The sequence below is a fragment of the Polypterus senegalus genome, chromosome 10 (assembly GCF_016835505.1).
Source record: "Polypterus senegalus isolate Bchr_013 chromosome 10, ASM1683550v1, whole genome shotgun sequence".
In the NCBI taxonomy this organism is placed as follows: Eukaryota; Metazoa; Chordata; class Cladistia; order Polypteriformes; family Polypteridae; genus Polypterus; species Polypterus senegalus.
Window position 1 is genome coordinate 28,402,264 of NC_053163.1, and position 23,909 is coordinate 28,426,172.

General features: G+C 40.6%; 1 protein-coding gene across 1 annotated transcript in view; it reads right to left on the reverse strand.

The window, feature by feature from the left end:
- Nucleotides 1-21,444: 21,444 nt before the first annotated feature.
- The window catches only part of LOC120536985 (caspase recruitment domain-containing protein 10-like), a 157,658-nt gene continuing 155,193 nt past the window's right edge, over nucleotides 21,445-23,909 (reverse strand). Inside the window, exon 23 of the mRNA XM_039765574.1 lies at nucleotides 21,445-23,754. Coding sequence (XP_039621508.1) covers nucleotides 23,541-23,754 — 214 coding nt within the window. The 3' untranslated portion in view covers nucleotides 21,445-23,540. The remainder of the gene's footprint in view (nucleotides 23,755-23,909) is intronic.

Consider the following 23,909-nt stretch of genomic DNA (forward strand, 5'->3'; position numbering starts at 1 on the left):
CAGAAATGCAACAAACAAAACTTTTGTTTGTCTCTGACTGCAGAAGTGGGCAAAAGGGTGTGCATAAGATAAGGGGTTGATTCTGTCTGGACAACGTTTAAAGAGGAAATGGTCACTGAGAAAACAGGAACATGAAACAGCATTGTTGTTTGACTCGTGTCTTTTATTTCTGCAAATGAAAGTGAGAAATAAAGCAGCACTTTTAAATTGGAGGTCTGAATTTGCTCTTAGCCGCATTAATGCCCCCTTGAAGCAAGAAAAAAATGCGTCATTTTTAAAAAAAAATTGCTGCTCAGTGTTGTATGAAGGGATGCTCAGTTGGCAAAATACAGACAAGAAACTGGACAACATTCAGCTAGTACACGGCAGCCTAATGTCATGCAAGAGACTACCAAAGAAGAGAAAAAGACAAACTTGCAGCATAAGAATTCCTGCACATGACATTGTGGGAGTGAAGTAACCATATGCTCTGCAATTGAGTTTGGTGTCTCAACACAATCTACAGGGGCACAAATAAAGTGAGATAAATTCAGGCAAGGAGCTTGTAGGGCTCCATCAGGATACTAGGGGGCAGGTGACCCAACAGGAAATTGTGTGAGAAATAAAAAGGGCAGGCAGGAGACAGGAAGTCCTACTCGCTGACAGGTGGCACCCCACTCACAAAGAGGCTGCTCATTCGAGTACACAGAGCACTTGCAGGAGGACGATACTCTCTTGTGTACCAGCTAGGGAGCAGCATTGTGTCGTTCTGATTAAAGGAATGCACAGGCTAAGGCTGTTCTAGAAATCCAGCTGTTTCAGGACATCAGGCTGCTCTCGTCCTTGGTTTTACTTTTTGTTGGCTTTACCAACCCCTTATATGTGCTTTGGTTTAATTTTGTCTTGTATATTTAATTTTTTCTTGTATTGAAAAGTCAAGCAAAAGTACACCTTTTATTGGCTAACTAAAGAGATTACAATATGCAAGCTTTCGAGGCAAGTCAGGCCCCTTCTTCAGGCAAAATGTACAGTTGTGCTTGAAAGTTTGTGAACCCTTTAGAATTTTCTATATTTCTGCATAAATATGACCTAAAACATCATCACATTTTCACTCAAGTCCATTTATTTATTAAGGAAAATGATCGAATATTACATATTTGTGAGTGGCAAAAGTATGTGAACCTTTGCTTTCAGTGTCTGGTGTGACCGCCCTTTGCAGCAATAACTGCAACTAAACGTTTCTGGTAACTTTTGATCATTCCTGCACACCGGCTTGGAGGAATTTTAGCCCATTCCTCCGTACAGAACAGCTTCAACTCTGGGAGGTTGGTGGGTTTCCTCACATTAACTGCTCGCTTCAGGTCCTTCCACAACATTTCGATTGGATTAAGGTTAGGACTTTGACTTGGCCATTCCAAAACATTCACTTTATTCTTCTTTAACCATCCTTTGGTAGAACGACTTGTGTGCTTAGGGTCGTTGTCTTGCTGCATGATCCACCTTCTCTTGAGATTCAGTTCATGGACAGATGTCCTGACATTTTCCTTTAGAATTCTCTGATATAATTCAGAATTCATTATTCCATCAATGAAGGCAAGCCGTCCTGGCCCAGATGCAGCAAAACAGGCCCAAACCATGATACTACCACCACCATGTTTCACAGATGGGATAGGGTTCTTATGCTGGAATGCAGCATTTTCCTTTCTCCAAACATAACACTTTTCATTTAAACCAAAAAGTTCTATTTTGGTCTCATCCATCCACAAAACATTCTTCCAATTGCCTTCTGGTTTGTCCACGTGATCTTTAGCAAACTGCAGATAAGCAGCAATGTTTTTTTTTGGACAGCAGTGGCCTTCTCCTTGCAACCCTGCCATGCACACCATTGTTGTTGAGTGTTCTCCTGATGGTGAACTCATGAACATGAACATTAGCCAATGTGAGAGAGGCCTTCACCTGCTTAGAAGTTACCCTGGGGTCCTTTGTGACCTCGCCGACTATTACACCCTTTGCTCTTGGAGTGATCTTTGTTGGTCAACCACTCCTGGGGAGGATATAAATGGTCTTGAATTTCCTCTATTTGTACACAATCTGTCTGACTGTGGATTGGTGGAGTCCAAACTCTTTAAAGATGGTTTTGTAACCTTTTCCAGCCTGATGAGCATCAACAACTCTTTTTCTGAGGTCCTCAGAAATCTCCTTTATTTGTGCCATGATACACTTCCACAAACATGTGTTGTAAAGAGCAGACTTTGATAGATTCCTGTTCTTTAAATAACACAGGGTGCCCACTCACACCTGATTGTCATCCCATTGATTGAAAACACCGGACTTGAATTTCACCTAACTCAATCTCAAACTAACTGATCATCCTAGATGTTCACATACTTTTGCCACTCACAAATATGTAATATTCGATCATTTTCCTTAATAAATAAATGACAAAGTATAATATTTTTGTCTCATTTGTTTAACTGTTTTTTCTTTATCTACTTTTAGGACTTGAGTGAAAATCTGATGATGTTTTAGGTCATATTTATGCAGACATATAGAAAATTCTAAAGGGTTCACAAACTTTCAAGCACCACTGTAATACAGAAACTGGAGTTCCCTTTGTTTATATAGACACAGAACAAGAAACAACATTGGTAAATCTTTAAGTAAAAAATATTAAATGTTAAAAATTAATAGATTCCTTCAGGTTAGGGTTCATTTAACAAGAGAGAAGAACAATGTATGGTCAAGATCTTTGGATAAGATAACTGTCTAACACTGTCTTTTGAAGTTTCTAATGAGTTTTTCCATACCATGTGGATCTGTAGACAGGTTGTATGTGTAAGTCTGAGAGATGCAAACAATCCTCATTTCTGGCCATAAAACTCTTCTCTCTATTCAAACCATGTTGTAATGTATTAAATTTTAACATGAGTTTAACTTCCCATCCTTTTCTCTCTTTCTGTGTTCTGAAGTTTCCCCTAAGCACTGTTACTTTAAAGTCCCTCTCACAGTGTCCATGGCTGTTGAAGTGGGCCGCTACAGGAACATCTGTGTTGCCACGTTTAATGAGGACCCTGTGTAAATTCATTCTCTGGCAGAGTGTTTGTCCAGTTTCTCCCACACAGAGTGCAGTGTCAGGATATTTCATCCAGAGAATTAGGTAGACCACATTAGATGATCTGCAGGAAAATGATCCCTTTATGTGATGTTCAAGTTGGCATTGTGGTAGAACTATATGGTCTGTATTATAAATGTGGGCACACATTTTACATCTTTTCTGTAGGCAGGGAGATTTCTGTTGGTTCACTTAGGGAACTTCGGACAATTAGTTGCTGAAGGTTTGGTGGTTGTCTGTATGCCAGGAGGGGAGGTTCAGGAAATCCATTTTTCAGTGTTTGGTCTTTGTTTAGCATTGGCTGAAGTTTTTTTATAATTTTTCGAAGTGCTTCAAGATGTGGATTGTAGATGACAACAAGGGGGATGTGGTTCTTGTTGTCTTTGTTTTTATATTCCAGAAGGTTATCTCTGGGTATGGCAGCAGCTCTTCTTATTTGAGTGTCTGTTGTTTAGGGGGTATAACCTTATCTGATAAAATCTTGTCTGAGCTCCTGCAGTTGTACAGTAGATCCTGGTTTGTCGGGTCTGAGCAAATACAATTGTACCGTATTGCTCGGCTGAAAATAATGGAGCGCCTTATATGTTTGAGGTGGAAGCTATCACTTCTTAGGTAAGTCCGTCTGTCTGTTGAAGATTTTTCACTTAAAGACTTACCAAAGTTGTTTCATGTCCTAGTGTGTATATAAACACAAGGAACTCCAGTTTCTGTATTACATCTTGCCTGAAGAAGGGGCCTGAGTTGCCTCGAAAGCTTGCATATTGTAATCTTTTAAGTTAGCCAATAAAAGATGTAATTTTGCTTGACTTTTCTCTACAAGAATAAATTAAAAATACAAGACAAAATTAAAACAAAGCACATATAAGGGGGTTGTAAAATAAAAAAATTAAGCCAAAAAAGTAAAACCAAGGACGAGAGCAGCCTGATGTCCTAAAACAGCTGGATTCCAGGAACAGCCTAAGATTGTGCATAATGGCTTAACACGGTACAACACCCAAAGTTATTCTTGATATTCTACCTTCAATTATGTCTTCATGCATAAGCATGAGCTTCCATAACTGTAAGTTCCTCTCAGGTGTTGCCATAATTGTCATAAACGTCTATTTAAGCAGCTGTCTTGGCCACCACTAGTTGCAGTGGCATTTGCTAACATTAGCTGTATTCTCTCCTCAGTTTTGTGCTAAATTAAATTGTATACTCTTTTAAGCATTTAATTCAAAATTAGTTTTGAATTTATTTAGTCCTGTTGCATTCAAAATAATTAAATTGGTTTCTTAACTTAGCATTTCTTTGTATTTTTGGAATTTTGGATGGGTAATTTTGTATTATTTGCTTCCTAAATTTGAAGTATTGATATTGTTGGATTTTAATAGGTTTGCTTCTTTCATGTTTTTTTGAGACACAGTATATATTAGTTAAAATAAGGTTTTAGTTAAAATCAGGTGTTGCAATTTGGGAGTTTCTTTTGAAGCAAAATGAGGTGAGGCATCTGTGGAGCAGGCCAAACTGGACTCCCCAGCAGAGGCCCACATCAATGCAGCCACTCCTCAACACTCTCTGAAGGCTTAGGCCTAGCAGGCCCTAAAAATAGAGAAATGGAAAAATAATATAAACATTTCAGGTGAAATGCTAGTGTGACTCTAAATCCTCAGACAGGTCAAACAAAGGACTTATTACACAAATATCAAGTTAAAAAAAAACAAAAAAAGAGCAAAATAAAAAAAAAAGAACAAACAGGTATCACTAGCTAAGCAGAGGCAAAGTGCACCCCAACATGTGGCGAGAGGAAGACCGACTCGAAATGAGGCTGGTCAGTGAGTGAGGAGGACCTCGCCCGGCTCCCTACTCCTGACGTCATGCTTCCCCTCTCCTCAGCCGTAAGAACACGTGAGAACGCAGCCTCTGTCTTGGATTCGTGCGAATAAATCAGTGCCGCATGCGAACTCTGATTCTTAGCGCAATGAAAGAGAAGTCGCAAAATCAACCGGAATGTTCAAGCAAATTATAGAAAAAATGTAAATCTAAAATGGATCTAAATCCATTAAGTAGTTTTCTTGTGAAAATGGACAGACATACAGACAGAGAGACATTGGATTATGTATATATTGTGAACCTTGCGCCGGACACAGACAGGCAGACACGTTAATGTCACCCACAAACACACGTTTATTCTTCATCTCTTTTTACAATTCAGCTCACTAATCCCCAATACTCCTCAGTCCAGGCCACTCCAATGCCTTCTCTTTTCTTCTTCTCTTTTTTCTCTCTCTCTCTCTTTCTTTCTTTCTTTTCTTCTTACTGCCTCCTCCCTTCTCCAGACGTTGCCACTCTTCCACCCGACTCTTGTCTCTGACTGGAGGGAGGCGGCTTAAATGGGAACCGGATGGGCTCCAGCTGCTTCCCGGCAACCAGTCCTAGCCACACCCCAGTGTGGCGGAAGTGCCGGCTGCGCACCCGGAAGCCGTCCGGGTGTCCCCTGTCGTCTTCCCCCCAGCACTTCTACCACACCAGAGTTCCTCAGGCACCTGGGCGCCGCCTGGCGCTGGCCACGGGCCCCTACAGGGTTGGGGTTCCAAGCCATCTATCCGTGGCCCCCAATACAACCAGGGAGATCTCCCCCTCGTGGTCTGGAGGAGGCACAAGCCCTCCTCCGGTCCTCCTGGGCGTCCCGGCCGGGCTCCAGCCCCTGCCAGGGACCACACGGGATATTCCGGCACCGGGGCGCCACCTGGCGGTGGCCACGGGTCCCTACAGGGCTGGGCTTCCAAGCCCTGTACCCGAGGCCCCAACATAATCAGGACGGACGCCTCGGTCTGGAGGAGGCACAAGCCCTCCTCTCGTCCTCCTGGCCCGGCCGGGGACCACAATATATATATATATATATATATATTTTTTTTTAAATAGAGATTGAGAGGCTTAAATCACAAAATGAACAAAGATCAAAACCAAGAATCAATCCTATCTGTTATTGTAGCCAAGTTACTAAACAAAGACATATTAAAATACTGTTACACAATTGTTTAATTATTTATTAATTGCTAGTTGCACAGCTCTGCTGGAAAGTCAGCACTCGGCTGATAAGCTAGACGTGCCAAGTGATTTTCAGTCCTTTAAACTGACATGATCTTATGACAAGATCAGCAACTGTGGTCGACACATCTCACATAACCCATGACTAGAAGTTGCACAATGAGACATTGGCTTTAGACAAGCAACGCTTACACATGCATGCCTGGCTACTGCTGCTTCCAGTAGTAAAGATACTATTGTAGAATACTGGTGTTTGGGTGTGTGTGTGTCTGTGTGTGTGTGTATGCCCTGCGATGGGCTGGCACCCTGCATTGGATTTGTTCCTGCCTTGTGCCCTGTGCTGGCTGGGATTTTCTCCAGGAGACTCCCGTGATCCTGTGTTAGGATATAGTAGGTTGGAAAATGACTGAGTGACAAATACTCCTAGTAAAAGTGTAACCTTTACTGTAACTACATTTGTCGAGGGTTTCCAAATAATTCAAAATAGTTTAAATGCAGCTACAAAAAAAGACATTCCAACAATAGTACAAAAAATGTACAAAAAAGCTCTGCAGTCCAAGTGAACTTGTTTTAAAGGTTTTAGTGAAATTCAAAGCAAGCAGTTCACATAAAAGGTAATGAAAATGGTTGATAATACACAATAAAAGGAAAAAGGGGAACTTCTTTTCTCTGATAAGTAGCTTACAAGTTACATTTCTTCGGGTTTCTAATTGTTATCACATACACTAGAACCGACGCTCGACCTACACACATAACAATCAGAAAACTCTGTGCCCATAATGCCAATCTGTCTAACAGTTCATGTTTCTTTCTAGCTGTCTGACTTCAATGTAAGGGGTATATTACTGTTACACAAAAGTAGAACATCCCATTACGTTTAATTCATAGGGGGTAGAACAGAAGCTTCCATTATCTGTGTTAAAGCGACATTATATTCAAGTTCAAACTAAGCAAAAACTAAAGTAAATTTACCATTGACATTAATGTTAAGGATTTGACTCTTACATTTGCTGTAATGAGAAAGGTGTTTTTATTCTCAATGTAACGTCACAATTAGTTAGGCCATTTCAGCTATGTGATCTTACTCTAATGCTGATGTCCACTAAGCATTTCATATAAGCATTACTTTCCATTGCCCTGGTGGTTCCTAACACCCTCACTGGTGTGCAAAGGAGCTCTCCATCTGCTAATATGGATGTCTTTTTCTCATATCCTTCATAGGCCTTACTCAGTCCTCGGTCATCTCTTTACAATATCTGGCGGCTGGCAACTCTTATACTAAGTACATGATAACTGTAACATTAAGTGCCTAAATCTCATTCTTCTTCTTCTTTTTTTGGCTGCTCCTGTTACGGGTTGCCAGAGCGGATCATCTTCTTCCATATCTTTCTGTCCTCTGCATCTTGCTCTGTCACACCCAAAACCTGCATGTCCTCTCTCACCACATCCATTAACCTTCTCTTAGGCTTTCTTCTTTTCCTCTTCCCTGGCAGCTCTATCCTTAGCATCCTTCTCCCAATATACTCAGCATCTCTCCTCTGCACATGTCCAAACCAATGCAATCTCACCACTCTGACTTTGTCTCCCAACCGTCCAACATGTAATGTACTCATTTCTAATTTCTAATCCTATCCATCCTTGTCACGCCCAATGCTAATCTTAGCATCTTTAACTCTGCTACCTCCAGCTCTGTCTCCTGCTTTCTGGTCAGTGTCACCGTCTCCAACCCATATAACATAGCTGGTCTCACTACCGTCCTGTAGACCTTCCCTCTCACTCTTGCTGATATCTGTCTGTCACAAATCACTCCTGACACTCTTCTCCACCCATTCCACCCTGCCTGCACCCTCTTTTTCACCTCTCTTCCACAATCCCCATTACTCTGTACTGTTGATTTCAAGTATTTAAACTCATCCACCGTCGCCAACTCTACTCCTTACATCCTCACCATTCCACTGACCTCCCTCTCATTTACACACATGTAGTCTCTCTTGTTCCTACTGACCTTCATTCCTCTCCTCTCTAGAGCATATCTCCACCTTTCCAGTGTCTCCTCAACTTGCTCCCTACTCTCGCTACAGATCACAATGTCATCAGCAAACATCATAGTCCACGGGAACTCCTGTCTAATCTTGTCTGTTAACCTTTGCAAATAAGAAAGGGCTCAGAGCCGATCCCTGATGTAATCCCACCTCCATGTTGAATGCATCTGTCACTCCTACCACAGACCTCATCACTGTCACACTTCCCTCGTACATATCCTGTACAACTCTTACATACTTCTCTGCCACTCCTGACTTCTTCATACAATAAAGTTCCTAAATCCCATACTGTATAAAATAAAATTACAAAAAGAAGGCAATACCAAAAATGTGGAGGAATGGTGATACAATACACCTAAGAAAGAAATTCTGCCATACTGAAAATAAATCTTAGCAAAGATATTTATGTTAACGCTTCAAGAATGTTGAAAGCTTAAAGATAGTGATGCACAATTTAGATAAAAATGTTTTGAACATTTAGGTAAAATTCATTTATCTGAATCAGCAATTGCCACTGAGTCAGCAATATAGAATCAGAGGGATCTGGACAATATTCAGATGTAGGTTGATATGTGACAAGTGAACGTGAATGCAGAGTATGGTATAAAGGAAGAAGCAATACAGGCACCTTACGACTGGGTGTTTTAGTAAATTGACAGGCGGTGTCATATTTGTTAAGATGGGCAAAATGCTTAATTATTAACCATTTCAATTTTATAAACTGTTGTTAGGTTCAGATAAGCTTACTTTGTGATATTTGTCCTTCCTGAGCTGCCTTACAGTGAGGTGTTCCCAATCTGCCACAAATACATGCAGCAAAGTACATCCCACCTGTTTAAACCTATGGTAACATAGCTGATGAGTTTATATTTGTAAAATGTTACTGTTCTATACTGCTACTTATAATTTAAAGCTGTTATTTGTTATTTGCATGCTAAATATTATGCTTCTGTACTTGTAGTTTCACACCAGCTCTTTGTTAATAAACTGGAGATTTGTACACCTCGTGTCAAGCCAGTCTCCGAGTCGTTATGTCGATAAAGGGAGGAGTTTTATTACAACGTAATAATGAGATCAGAACAGCCGGACTTGTTAGGATGTAACTAAAGATGGAAAGATTCTGTCATATTATTAGATGGTCCAGCACAGACTAGGATGCCATGTTGTGGTGCTGGGTGGTCAGTTGACTGAGGTCTCCGGGGCTAGCTTTACCTGTAGACTTTGAGTTATAACTGAACTACTTCCTGTATGTAAACACTAACTTTGGAGTTTTTCTTCTTCAGTTCAATATCTACAGAAAATGATTTATTTGGAATTTGAAAATGTATTGTTACAGCATAAGAGTTCATATTAAAAAACTGAATGGATAAATGTGTACAAATATTTTGTCATGCACAAAATTGGGGATGACTGAATACTTTTGCACGCCACTGTACATTTAAGTTTGGTATTCATTTCTGCACTTTATCTTTGTTTAGTTTGTTCTTATCCTTCAAACATCATTAAAATTGACTTACGAGTGCAAATAGCAAAGCAACAAAGTCTCATCAATTTCCATCCTGTTAGGACAGATTATTTCAACATACGAGATAAACTGCCACAGCTTTACAGACAATAAACAGCTTTAATTATCAATACTGGCAAATGACCCTGATACACTAAGCCCTCTAGTATTAATGTCCTTAAACTAAACACAGAAAACAACATTTTTTTAGTTATTGGTGGCAATAAAAAGTGAGGATCTAAGCAAAGAAAATGACTTTAAAAATGAAGGCAGAAGTAAAGAATCTAGGGGTTATTATGGACTAAAATGTAAACTTCAAATCACATATTACTGTAACTGGTTCCAAACATTTTGTGTTTCCTACTTATCGAGGCCACTGTGTTGCTGGGGACACTCAAAACTCTAGAAATGGTTTTATCTCCTCACCATCGTCAATGCCTAACCACAATCTCGGAAGTCTATAGACAGTTCCTTGGAGTCCATGGCTTGATTTTTGTCCTGATATGCTGTATGAATTGTAGGACTTTAGATACACAGATGTGTGCCTTTCTAAATGATGTTCATTTAATTCAGTTGGCTGCAAGTGGACGCCAATCAACTTCTAGACACATCTCAAGAAGAATTAAAGCAAACGTGATACCCCTGGCCACAATTTGCTGTGCCACAGAAAAGGTCTGAACACGTATATGAATGAGAGATTTCGATTTTTATTGAAAATTGATTTTTTATAAACTAGGGGGGTTCGCCCACTGCTCGCTTCACTCACAAACCCCTTCCCCCCACCTCACCAGTGGTACGCGCCGTTGTGAAGAAGAGGGCTGAACACACCCCAAGGAGACGCGGTCGCCCCTCTGAAACCCCCTCTTAAACGGCGATACAATGGGAAGCAAGTAACAGTTGTTTTTTTTACCTCCTCTTTGCTCGATCAACTGCTGGCTTGTTGCTGCTGCCGTACCGTGTGATCTGCATTTCGTGCTGCATGTCGAACGTTTAAAAGCCTGTACAGCACCTGAATATTCGATCTCTTTTCGCTGTTCTGTTATTTTCCATTTGTTTGCGCTAATGCAATCTTTACTCTCATTTTTTTGAGACTTTCGAATTTTCCTACTTTCATTATCTCTAACCTGCTCTGCATGTGTATCACGGGACTTGCTTCCAAAGGTTGTAAGTATGATGTGACTTGACCGTCTCATGGGACGTGAAAGTGTCTCTGTCTATCATCAAAAAAATCACGTCGCAAGATTTTTTTTATAATAGAGAGGTTTGAAAACGCACTCGATATTAATGAGTGTAGACTGATAGTCAGAAAGGACGCATGCATCCATTTACAATTAAATCTACAACACAACAAAGTGTGCAGAAAGTGAGAGGGACTGAATTCTTTCTGTTTATTTATTTGTACTGTCACTATATTTTCATTGCAATTGTAATTCTTTCTTTCACCTCATATAAAACAATTTGAGCTACACTTTTGTGTGAAAATGAGCCATAGAAATAAACATCCTTGACAAGTGGAGATCTGGATGGTGATGTATTTTACTTAGGTGCCCATAAGATGCAAAATGTGTCGTCTGGTATTTAGCGTTGTTCCACATTTAGTACTTAAAAATGTTTTAAAGAGGAGGTCTGAACATGTCTGGAAAAGCTAAAAAATTCAACTGAATTGAATAAAGTTTTTGAACTACGTGAGAGTGGAAAAAACGTCAAAATGTTGCGGTGTGCATCATGTGAAATGTAATCAGTGCTTACTGTGCCCTCCATAATGTTAGGGGCAAAAACACAATCTTCCTTGATTACAAATCATAAAATTACACATCAAACAGTTCAGACATCGTGATTAAAGTGCACATTGTAGAATTTAATTTAAGCGGATGTGCATACATTTCGGTCACGGCATGTAGAAATGACAATAGTTTTTATACACAGTCCTTCCATTTGAGGGCACCATAATGTATGGGACACAGCAATGCCAGGTCTAGATATATTTAGGACTTTGTTGCATATCCCTGGCATGCAATGACTGTTTGAAGTTTGCGATTCACAGACATCACCAGGTGCTGAGGGTCTTCTCTGGTGATTCTCTGCCAAGCCTCTAATGCAGCCATCTTCAGCTCCTGCTTGTTCCAGGGGGCTTGTTCTGTTAAGTTTTCTCTTTAGCATATGGAAGGCCTGCTCAATTGCATTTAAATCAGGTAACTGGTTTGGCCATTCAAGAATTGTCAATTGTTTAGCTTTGAAAAACTCATGTGTTGCCTTAGAAGATGTGTTTGGGGTCATTATCTTGTTGTAGGATGAAACGCCGTCTATTGACTTGACTGAAAGCATTTACTGGAACTCGAGCAGATCAGGTGTTTCTACACACCTCAGAATTTATTGTGTGTCTGCTGTCAGCAGTTCCATCATCAATGAAGACAAGTGTGCCAGGACCTGTGGAAGCCATACTTGGCCAAGCCATAACACCCTCATCACCATGTTTAACAGATAAGGTGGTCAGCTTTGGATCTTGGGCAGTTCCTTTAGTTCTCCACATTTTGCTCTTGCCATCTCTCTGATGAGGTTCATCTTTGTCTCATCTGTCCACAAGACCTTTATTCAGAATCCTGCAGGCTCCTTTTTCTTAAACTGTAATCCTATTTTCGTGGTTGTCTAGTGCTTTGCGTCTTGCAGTGTGGCCTCTGTATTTCTGTTCATGACGTCTTGTTCTGATAGTTGTCTCTGACACACACACATTGGCCTTCTGAAGTCTGTTTCTGATCTGTCAGACAAGCGTTGGGGGCTTTTTCTTTACCATACTGAAGATTCTTCTGTCATAAGCAATGGAGGTCTTCCTTGGCCTACCAGGCCCTTTGTGATTACTGAGCTAGCCAGTGCATTTTTTTCTTCTTATTGATATTCCAGACAGTTGATTTTGCTGATCTTAAGGTTTCATCAATGTCTCTAATGGTTTTATTGTTAATTTTCAGCCTCATAATGTCTTCTTTGACTTTCATTGGCCCAGCTCTTGTCCTCGTGTTGAACAGTGGCAACTGTAGACTATAAAGGGTAGAAGTGAGCCGAGGTATCTTATGAAGCAATGAAATCCACCTGAGGAATCACAAACACCTGTGACACCAATTGTCCCAAACGTTATAGAGGGCACTATAAGTACACCGTCTGCCATAGTTGCCTCCTGTATTTTATAATTATTTATTGCATATCTTGATGAGGGACATGCAAAAGAAGCGCTCAAAAACATTGAAGAAAAAAAAAGAAAAACTCCCATCTGGCTATATGACGTTTTACCACATGCAATAACAAAGTAAATGTTTAGATGGGAGAATAAGCCTCTGGCACTTTTTTTGCTCAGCTGCTTTCTGGGTTATGTTTAAGATGTAGTCAGCCATACTGGGGCACCACAGTCTACAAGTCTACATCTCAAAATGCCTTCTGGCCTGAGGTGGGTCATGAATCCTGACTGATTCGCCCACACACCCTCAGTCAATTTCTTGTTACCACTGAATCTAACACTCAGATCTTTAGAATATGGGAGGAAAACTGGAGTATCCGGAGGAACGAAAAATTTAAGAAAGTGGAGAGCATGAACAGACAATAACTACATCTGGGGCTTTGAGGTAGCACCACTAATTAGTTTGTTACCCACTCAGAAATGTGTAAATAAATTGGTTTAATTTAGCACTTTGGGATAATCTACATGAAAGAATAAATTACTTGGGGTTATGTTACTCAACCAGGCTTTATATCAGCTGACAAGACTCAAAAGCTTCGACATGTAAGGCTGTATGAACATTCACTTTAATTTATATTTCCATCTCATGTTTAGGTTGTCCCGTGGATAAGTTGGGGCTTGATTTTACCGTATAATTTCCGGTATTTTACAACGTCGGTCGTATAAGTCAAAGGCTGAAAACTCACGCTATTCGAGAGATTGTGATATCCTAACGCCCACCTGAGAGAGTAACCACTAACCATACTGCCTTTTTTTTTCTATGCGTTGTGCCTACGTGACCACACATGACCACACGGTAATACCCAAATTATTCCGAAGCGAATTTTGCACTGTTTTGTGTTTTTTGTATGTCGTACCCTCATATACCTTTATCATAAGTGCATCCATTATCTACCATGGAGCGTTCGATCAGAAGATAATGTAAAGCTGGTTTTAAATTAAAAGTCGTGGTGAAAGAAATTGGTAACTGCACTGCTACAACAAAATTCGATATGTCTGAGAAACTGGTGTGAGACTGGAGGAAGCAAGAAGATGTAAAAAACAAAAAAATGTGTCGCATTTTCGAACGGGCATATAAGTCGGGATCTGATTTTATAATCGATTTTTCTGGTTTCAAGACCCGACTTATATGCAAGTATATACGGTAAATGAATATTTGCAACAGTGCATTGGAACAATGCGTCATGCCTTGGCTCTTCTCAGACTTTGATCAAGATTGCCACAGGGTGGGCTCAGACATGTTGATATCAAGGTGGCCCTGCCTCTTGGGGCTCCACATACAAAGAACATGGCAGATAAGTACATTTAAAATGACAGAACATAATTAAAACTTAAAATAATCACAAAACACCTTAAATCACATAAACACACACAATACCATAGCATACAAGTGCAACAGAAGTGGTGTGTGTTGCCAGTTGCATATCTTTGCCAGAGTGGGCTCTCAAGGTGGATATCAAGTTAGAGGAGATAAAAGAGAGGCCTATACAGTGATAGTAAAAACAAGCAGAGAAAAGTGGAGTGGAATAGAATTAGAAGTTGTTATCATCTGGAAGAAAGATGTGATCCATGGTGGTCTCCATTAAAGCAGGGGAGATCATTTAGCAATGCGGAGGAAGGGCTGCTGCTTGACTGTTGGGATAAATAGATACATAACTAAGTACACAACGGAGTGATGTATCTGAATACCCTAAGCATGTCTTTGCTCAGATCTGATAACTGTCACTTTGTAGACCACACGTGGCCACTTTGAGCAGCACTGCTGTTATGGAAAAGACAGGCCAGAATTTGAATTAACACGTAATTATCTGAAGCCGGGACCTGACAGGCCAGGAAACGATACAAACACCGTTCAACTTGTAGCCACTTCAGCCGTTTGGCAGACAGCTAACTGGCATTATGACATTATTTCCACTGCATTTTTAAAAAGCCTAAAAATTGTTGTACATTCTTAAAATGTTTGATATATGAGCACAAAGCTGCCACCTCATCAGCGAGGCAGAACATTTCTCCACACTTCATCATCACCCAAGTATTAACTGTACCTCCAAGGCTATATGCTTCAACTCAGTTGTGAGGAAAGGACTCATTTATTCATTTACGCCACCAGCATTTTCAGCAGCCTTCCAGAGCAATACAGTCAGGGTGTACACTCCATTTAGAAAAAGTCTGTAGGAAATGTTTAGACTCAATGTGAAAGGCTCACTTTTTAGCTCCCTCCTGCCCTCTTGTGGAAAGTCCCTGTTATTAGAATGCCTGGCTGCAAGCAAAATGAGTCTTGCTTTGCAATGCCCTCCGATTTAAAAAAAATGACACTTAAGGTTCAGCTGAAATTCAAAACTGTATTGTTGTGAGCCACCGTTACGAGGCTAACATTTCAAAATGGCTGAGCTGGGAGATCTTATAGTGAGGAGAAATTCTTCACAAGTCACCAACCAAAAAGTATCATTGTTTATAGCTGGTGATACCAGAATTCCATACTTGTTAACCAGGAGAAAGGCGAAAGAGGATTTGGGACTCCGCATTTGCTTACAGGGTGAGCTTGTCATGACAATGTATTGTTATGCCCAGAGGGGACTGGGCGGTCCCGTGGCCTGGAACCCCTGCAGATTTTTTTTTTTTTCTCCAGCCGTCTGGAGTTTTTTTTTCTGGTTTTTCCGTCCACCCTGGCCATCGGACCTTACTTCTTTTCTATGTTAACCAATGTTGTCTTATTTTAATTTCTTATTTTGTCTTTTATTTTTCTTTTCTTCAGTATGTAAAGCACTTTGAGCTACTTTTTGTATGAAAATGTGCTATATAAATAAATGTTGTTGTTGTTATCAGTGTTTCCCTGGTGGCTTTGAGCATTGGTACAAAAGGGTCTTTTTGGCTGGATTGTGGAGACAAGCCAGCTAGCCGGTCGGTGGCTCATTCAACACTTCCAAGATAAACGGTAATCAGTGCAAGTGACACAACGGGGAGAAAGCCTGTTGTCTATCTAAATTTGACATTTAAGTCCATCAAACTACAAACCAATAAAGGTAAAGTGCAGACTTTTTTTAGAATGGTTTGCCAGTTTGCTAATAATCAAAAACTGAAATCTTTCATTCATATAAATATTCAGACCTTTAATTCAGTACTTTGGCAGCAATTCCATATTTGAGTCTTCTTGGGTAAGGTTTGCACACCTGGATTTGGGCAGTTTACTACATTCTTTCTGAAGATAGTTCTTCATGACAATGGATTTGAGGTCATTGTCCTCCTGCAAAATGAAGTTTGGACCTATCAGACACCTCTCCTTGATGGTAATGTATGATGGATGAAAATCTGCTCGTTTATCACAGCATTGAGAAATCCATTTATTCTGGTAAGATCGCCAAGCCCGTTTGCAGGAATGTGGCTCCTGATCTCCAGTGAACCTCTGGTGTGCTTCACTATTGGCTGCAGATACTCATCCATGGAGCTCATCAGTCCAGACCACCTAATATATATATACAGTGGAACCTTGGTTTGCGAGTAACTTGGTTTACAAGTGTTTTGCAAGACGAGCTAAATTTTTTAATAACTTTTGACTTGATAAACGAGCAATGTCTTGCAATACGAGTAGTATGGATACACTTTGTCTGTTGAGCGTTATGTGATCACACCTGAGAAGATTGTTCTTCTCTCTCACCCGAGCGTCTCCCTCTCCTTATCTCTTTCACTCGGGAGCATATCTCTCGCTCTCTCCTTATCTCACTTGTGTGTGTGTGTGTCTCTCTCTCTTCTCTTGAGTGCAATCGTCTCCTATTCTCCATCTGAGTCTGCGTGCCTCACTCATATAGTCAACAGCCGTATGAGCGTATACTGTTTACTACAGCATTGTGAATGTGTGTGTGTGTGTGCTGTGAAGTGCGAGTCCCCGTCTTGCGCCCCAAAACACGAAGCTGAGTCTCAGTACTTTAACAACATCAGCTTTATTCAGCTTGAAACAGCAACAACACAGTTATTTATTGTAGCGGGATCTTTATAATGTTCCTTGTATCACCCATCGACGGCAGGCGCTTACAGCATGTCTGCGATCTTTTTGGATACGCTTATACGGCGAACTGCTACAGCGCTGGGAGACTGCGATTGCTTTGGGATGCTCTTCCGGTGTCGTTCCATTGGGTGGAATCCCACAAGAGTTCTCACACTCACAACTCACTCACACCAGCCATGATTCTTTTTAGAGGTAAAGTGCAGGTTATTTTTTTTTAATGTATTTTTATTTTATATCTTGTATTAATCATTTTTATATAAATAGTTTTGGGTTGTGGAACGAATCATCTGAGTTTCCATTATTTCTTATGGGGAAATTCACTTTGATATATGAGTGCTTTGGACTGCGAGCACGTTTCCGGAATGAATTATGCTCGCAAACCAAGGTTCCACTGTATATAATTTTTGTTGCATAGGAGAGACTTTTGGCTTTGTCTCCACTTTACAGGAATTGCTTTTTGGCAGCATCTCTTCCAATAAGATCACTTCTAACAAGATTTTTAAAAACTCCTGAAGGGTGTACTGCCATGTCATACAGTAAGTGGACGTTTTCTGATTCAGAAAAGGTTGGATGTATCTCTCATCTGCTGTAATCACTTTCTGTGGCTGTCCACTGTGTTTCCCATTATCGGACTTGTCTGTTTCTTTGTGCTTCTTCAGGGAGAGCTTGGACAGCACACTTTGAATCTCCTGTCTGCTGTGCAATTTGTCCTTGGGAGAGACCTTGTTGATGCATGGGAGGGCCACCTTGTGTCTTGTTACTATCCTCTGTCTTGCTACAATGTAAAAATAGATGATTTGAAGGTTAAACTTCCACATCTGCCACATCCTCATTATTTAGTTTGGTTGTCATTTGCCCAGTTTGATTCCTTTTACATTCTCCTTTCTTTCAGTTAATTACTTTGGTTCAGTCAACTCATTATGTCATTGATCATTACCACCTGTCTAGAATCTTTAATTATGCATGGGAATAGAGACCTAGAAAGATTTTTTTTTTGGAAAATGTCTGAGTTCATGAAAAAGGGGTTATTCTTGTATTATTATTTATGTATTAGTTATTGTATTATTTGTGTATTACTATTATTATTAAAGTGTGCTATAGTGTAGCAATCATAACCTGCATGTCTTTTTCCAATGTTGTCTAAATAAAGATTAAAATGGGCAAGTGACTCTGACCGAGGTGCGACTGTTGGTGTCAGACACGGTGGTTCCAGCATCTCAGGAACAGCCGCCCTTCTGTTTTTTAGGCTTCTCCTACAAGTCTCTTGACTATGTGAGCGACACTTCTGTGGATGAAAACACCATGTTTAAGTAGCAAGGCCATCCAGTGTTGTGAAATTCAGAAAAAATTAGTTATCAAACTAATTATTTAACACCACCACATTGCAGTCTGAATGCTCAAAATGCAGTACAATGTCTGGAAATTCAGTGTTTTCCTGTTTAGAACTTTATTCTTTTCTTTCCCTAACAAAGACTTCACGAATGGATTTCTCTTATCAACAACCTCAGTAAATAATACTGCTCAAAAAAATTAAAAGAACACTTTTTAATGAGAGTATTGCATCAAGTCAATGAAACATCTGGGCTATTGATCTGGTCAGTTAAGTAGCAGAGGGGGCTGTTAATCAGTTTCAGCTGCTTTAGCGTTAATGAAAGGTGCACTAGAGGGGCAACAATGAGATGACCCCCAAAACAGGTGGAGGCCACTGACATTTTTCCCTCCTCATCTTTTCTGACTGTTTCTTCACTAGTTTTGCATTTGGCTATGGTCAGTGTCACTACTGGTAGCATGAGGTGATACCTGGACCCTACAGAGCTGGCACAGGTAGTCCAACTTCTAAAGGATGGCACATCAATATGTGTCATTGCCAGAAGGTTTGCTGCGTCTCCCAGCAGAGTCTCAAGGGCATGGAGGAGATTCCAGGAGACAGGCAGTTACTCTAGGAGAGTTGGACAGGGCCCCTTGTAGAAGGTCCTTAACTAATTAGCAGGACTGACTGGTATCTGCTCCTTTGGGCAAGGAGGAACAGGATGAGCACTTCCAGAGCCCTGCAGAATGACCTGGTGTGAATGTCTCTGACCAAACAATCAGAAACAGACTTCATGAGGGTGGCCTGAGGGCCCGACGTCCTCTAGTGGACCCTGTGCTTAATACCCAGTGCTGTGGAGCTCAATTGGCATTTGCCATAGAATACTAGAATTGGCAGGTCCACCACTGGCGCCCTGTGCTTTTCACAGATGAGAGCAGGTTCACCCTGAGCACATCTGACAGACGTGCCTGTGACATTGTTCAGCATGACCGGTTTGGTGGTGGGTCAGTGTTGGTCTGGGAAGGCATATCCATGGAGGGACACACAGACCTCTACAGGCTAGACAACGGCACCTTGACTGCCATTAGGTATCGGGATAAAATCCTTGGACCCATTGTCAGACCCTATGCTGGTGCAGTGGGTCCTTGGTTCCACTTGGCGCACAACAATGCCTGGCCTCATGTGGTGAGAGTATGCAGGCAGTTTCTGGAGGATGAAGGAATTGATACCATTGACTGGCTCCCATGCTCACTTGCCTGACCTAAATCCAATAGAACACCTCTGGGTGGGACATTATGTTTCGGTCCATCCGATGCCACCAGGTTGCACCTCTGACTGTCCAGGAGGTCAGTGATGCCCTGGTCCAGATCTGAGCGGAGATCCACCAGGACACCATCCGTCGTCTCATTAGGAGCATGCCCCGACATTGTCAGGCATGCATACAAGCACGTGGGGGCCATACAAACTACTGAGTATGATTTGGAGTTGTTGCAATGAAATTTTGGCAAGATGGACAAGCCTGCCTGCCTGTTGCATCATTTTTTCAATTTGATTTTCGGGGTGTCTTTGAATTCGGCCCTCTGTAGGTTGATCATTTTCATTTCCATTAAATGATGTGGCATCCTTTCCTTCCTAACACATTACCCGGTCCATATCAGTAGAGATAACCAGCAGGATTTTAAACTCATTGAGATGTGATGTGTTTTCAAAGTGTTCCTTTAATTTTTTTGAGCAGTTTATTTTTCGAGGAGAGAGCTGAAAATAAATCAAATTCAAACAAAATACTATTCAATACCAGTTTTATTTATTTCAACATTTCACATTATAGAACATTAACAGAGTTAGCATTTTCAGAAATTCCAACATACCAATACATAAATGAAAGCACCTAGTTTGGACCACTTTTACATGGTCTTCAATACATAAAGAATGGCAGGATTGAATATATACATACTTATGGCCTTGGGCACGTGCCAATCTCCGCTAACCAAGCATACTAACTACCGATTCCTAATCTTGCCGTGAAAGAGCTGATGGCGTGGTTCCAGCCACACCATTGCAGCCCTGAGCTATCACTTACAGTTAACACTGTTTGAAAAAATAAAGTATGTATACATTTCTATCTATATTACATATAAAAGTAATACCTAATGTCACTCCTCTGAAGGAAGTGTTTCTCTTGAGTTACCCCCAAGATAGTATTATACATATAAACATGAATTGAGCTGTTTACATGTATTGTGGAGCAATAAATCCATAAAACAGTATATCATCATAGATGCCCAAACCTGGAAGTGGCACACCACTTATTGAAGAGGGTCTTTATTTACTTAGGAGTGTTTTTAATACAATACAGCACTATCACTAAAAATATTTACTGAATTTAATGGTGACTCTGCACATGAACATGTGGAAGATTGATTTCTTGAACACAAGGAGTCACAAGATGACAGCTAATGCAGCCATATCATCAATTAAACGGATAAAACCCTGGGCACCTACTTCATACATTAGCACTCAAATATGGATGGATGGATACATACTAGAAATCTCCGAGTTAAACTGAACTCCCATACATGTACCTGCTAAGTGGGAGATGCAGCTCTGTTTCAGTTTCTGAAATCCCAACTTATAATTCCCCTGAGAAAGAAGATAAGACCCTTATTCATTTTTAATATAGCACCCATTCAGGATCTGAGCTGTATCTTGGGGGGAAAGTATTATTGTGAAGTGAAAGTCATCTAAAAATCTTTATATCACCGTACTGTATTTATATAATCTGGATTTGCTTTTCGCCGGACAATTCTGAAATTTCAAAAACTTTATACAGCATGATCTGTTTGAGGTATCTCAACAAAAATTGACCTGTCTTGACAATAACTGCACCAAATTATAACAAAATTAACCTATGTTGGTTCATGTGGACATACAGGTAGACATGGCTACCACAGTCGGTGCTTCTTGCACCTTAAAATGAAAATCTTCAAGTTTATAAGAAAAGTAATTTTTTTAAGACAATCATTTGTTCCAACAGCCACTAGGTATTAAGATGAAATTGTCAAATTTGTGATCAAGGCTATTTCATCAAAGGCCTTGTGATGAGAGAAGTTTGTGGTGTTGTGCATTTTAAAAATATAGTCGGGAGTCCGGGAGTGTGAACTTGCATGCGGCGCTCCGTGGTTGACTGAGGTGCCTGGCTGATCGCACATTCATGTGCAAAGGCTGGCGGATCAGTCAGGTGCTTCACTCACACCGCAGAGTCAATAATTGTAGCATCTGCATCCAATTGGTGCATAAAAGGGAGCCTGCATGGTGAAAGGGAAGAAAAACAAAAAAAAGAATGGAGGTTAAGGGAAAGAAGAGCGAGGAGGAGGATCGGGAGAGCCTGTGCTGTTTGGGATGGAGGCAGATGATTGAGTCCCAGCAAGGGGAGCGTGTGGTCTGCACTCAATACGGCTCAAGAGGGTCACTCCTGTTGAATAATTCACAGAGCAAGGGTGACCCATGTACTCAGTGTAGGCTTCTGCAGATATCGAGGAGCAGTGATCATGGGGTCACCAGTGTAAGATTGGGGAATCGTGAGGGACACAAGCTGGATTTTAATGACTGCAGCTGTTGGTGGGCATCTCTTCGAGCTGTAAGGCTCTAATGGCCTTTCATTTTAGAAAGAGGCACTGGGGCTCATAGTTTTCATAAAGGAAGACCTGCATGTGTTCTAACCTCATTTTTAAATGGTTATTTATTGGATTTTAACCTCCACTTTGCATCTCGTTTTTACCGATTATTTATTTATAGAGAGGACTGCGTTGTATGTCTGGACACTGCTTAAAATAAAACCACTGAAACACTTTACACAATCTCTTGCTGAGTGTGTGTGTCCTCATTTGCCTGGCTCTTCTTCGGTTTTCTTATCACTGGTTCCGGATTCAACCTGCAAGGGACTGTGGAGCGAACCGGGACCACCATGGGCTGCTGCAGTCCTTTTATCACTTGTAGAAAGATTTTTACCTTGAGAATATCCTCTGTGTCTTTGATGGGTATAATGACAACATATAGTAAGTTGAATTGATAGTGAAGTGAATTTCCCTCTGACAGTGTGGTGCCAGGGAAATCATTTTTGGGAAAGCCAAAGAGCTAGACATAGACATTAGGAAGCTGTCTGATGACCAAACTCTAATCTACACCGAAGGGGAGACTGCGGAGAAGGTCAGAAGCTTTTAATTACTTGGAGTTGTCGTCCCTAAATACCTCAGCGGTTCTGAGTAGATACTTCTCTAATTTATCTCTTCTGGCAACCTTACACGAGTATTAGTACTCACACCACCTCGAGCCATTAGATGACTCAACAGATACTTATACTGACAAATGCATGAGTGTTTTTCATTGATGCCTGGATGTTGCCCTTAATGTACACTGTTGTGCTCAGTATCTATTGTTGGTGTCACTGCTATCACTAGTCTGTAGGAGATATGCAAGAAAGGAGTTCATGATACTATGAACACATGGCAAGAATTTCATTCTTGAATTTAAAGGGAAAAAATCGCATAGATGTGAAAAGCTACTGAAGTTCAAGAATCCTTATCCATAGTTCATATACATAACAGAGAAATCAACAGTGAATTGCATGATGAGCTTGGGAACAGGCTGAAGATTATTTACTCATGAATTTCTTTAGCTTGGGCTGGGATGTGCAGCTAAGGTAATTAATCCTATTCAGCTGTCCTAGAATTTCCATCACATCACCCATTGCGGCTGCATTAGCAGTGGTGACCCACAATGAGTGATTCTTTTCACTCCACCACCTGTCAAGAGGCTCATGAATTTTTTTTTTTTTTGGGCTTCCCTTAAAAAGCTTACAAGCTGTAATTAAGCTAATTTACACAGCTATCAATTTAAGATGACCCTCCAGGCAAAAGCTTTCAGCCATTACTACATTCATACAACTTGTATGAGACAAACTGTTAAATAATTTCTGACCAGTTACTTGACCCATCAATAGTGGCTTTATGTTGAACTCCTGATCTTCCCACTTCATAAAGTTTTATGCTGCATGTAATGTAATGCTGGTGTTCTAAATTATTAAACACTGTACATCAAGTTCATCACGGTATACAGCATATTAATGAATATGTTCTTGAAGATTGCGACACCTAAATATCGTTTAACTGTAGTGTTAACCTAGTTTGAAAGTTCAGGTAGGAGATGAAGTACCAGCTGAAGTAAAGCCACTGCAGCAGGCAAAGCCATAGAAGACGCCCACTGAGGAGCCACCTTCTTGATTTCTAAAAATTTCCCCAACTGCAGTGATAATACTGACCATTCCTTCAAACCCTTTTTAGAACTTTTCACATTCAACCCACACCATCGATTTCTGCTCCTGAAGGATCTTCTTGTGGACTGCAGCTGTCATGTCCTCCACTGTGTCCCACATATCGGGTTCAATGTTGCAGTGCAGGAGAGGCAGAACCTCAAGACGCTGCTCCTCTGTTTTGTATAGAGACAGGATCTCCGAGTCTTTACACTTGATGTAGGAGCCTTGAAACAGCTTTCTATAAAAACAAAGACAAGAAAAATGAGGCCTTCATTGCTACATTTCAGTACAAAAAGGGGGTTATAATATAATAAGATTAGATAAAGCTGATGTTGACAGATATTTAGCAAAATATCCAAAAAAGCTCAAAGATACAATACCCAGTTGTAATTT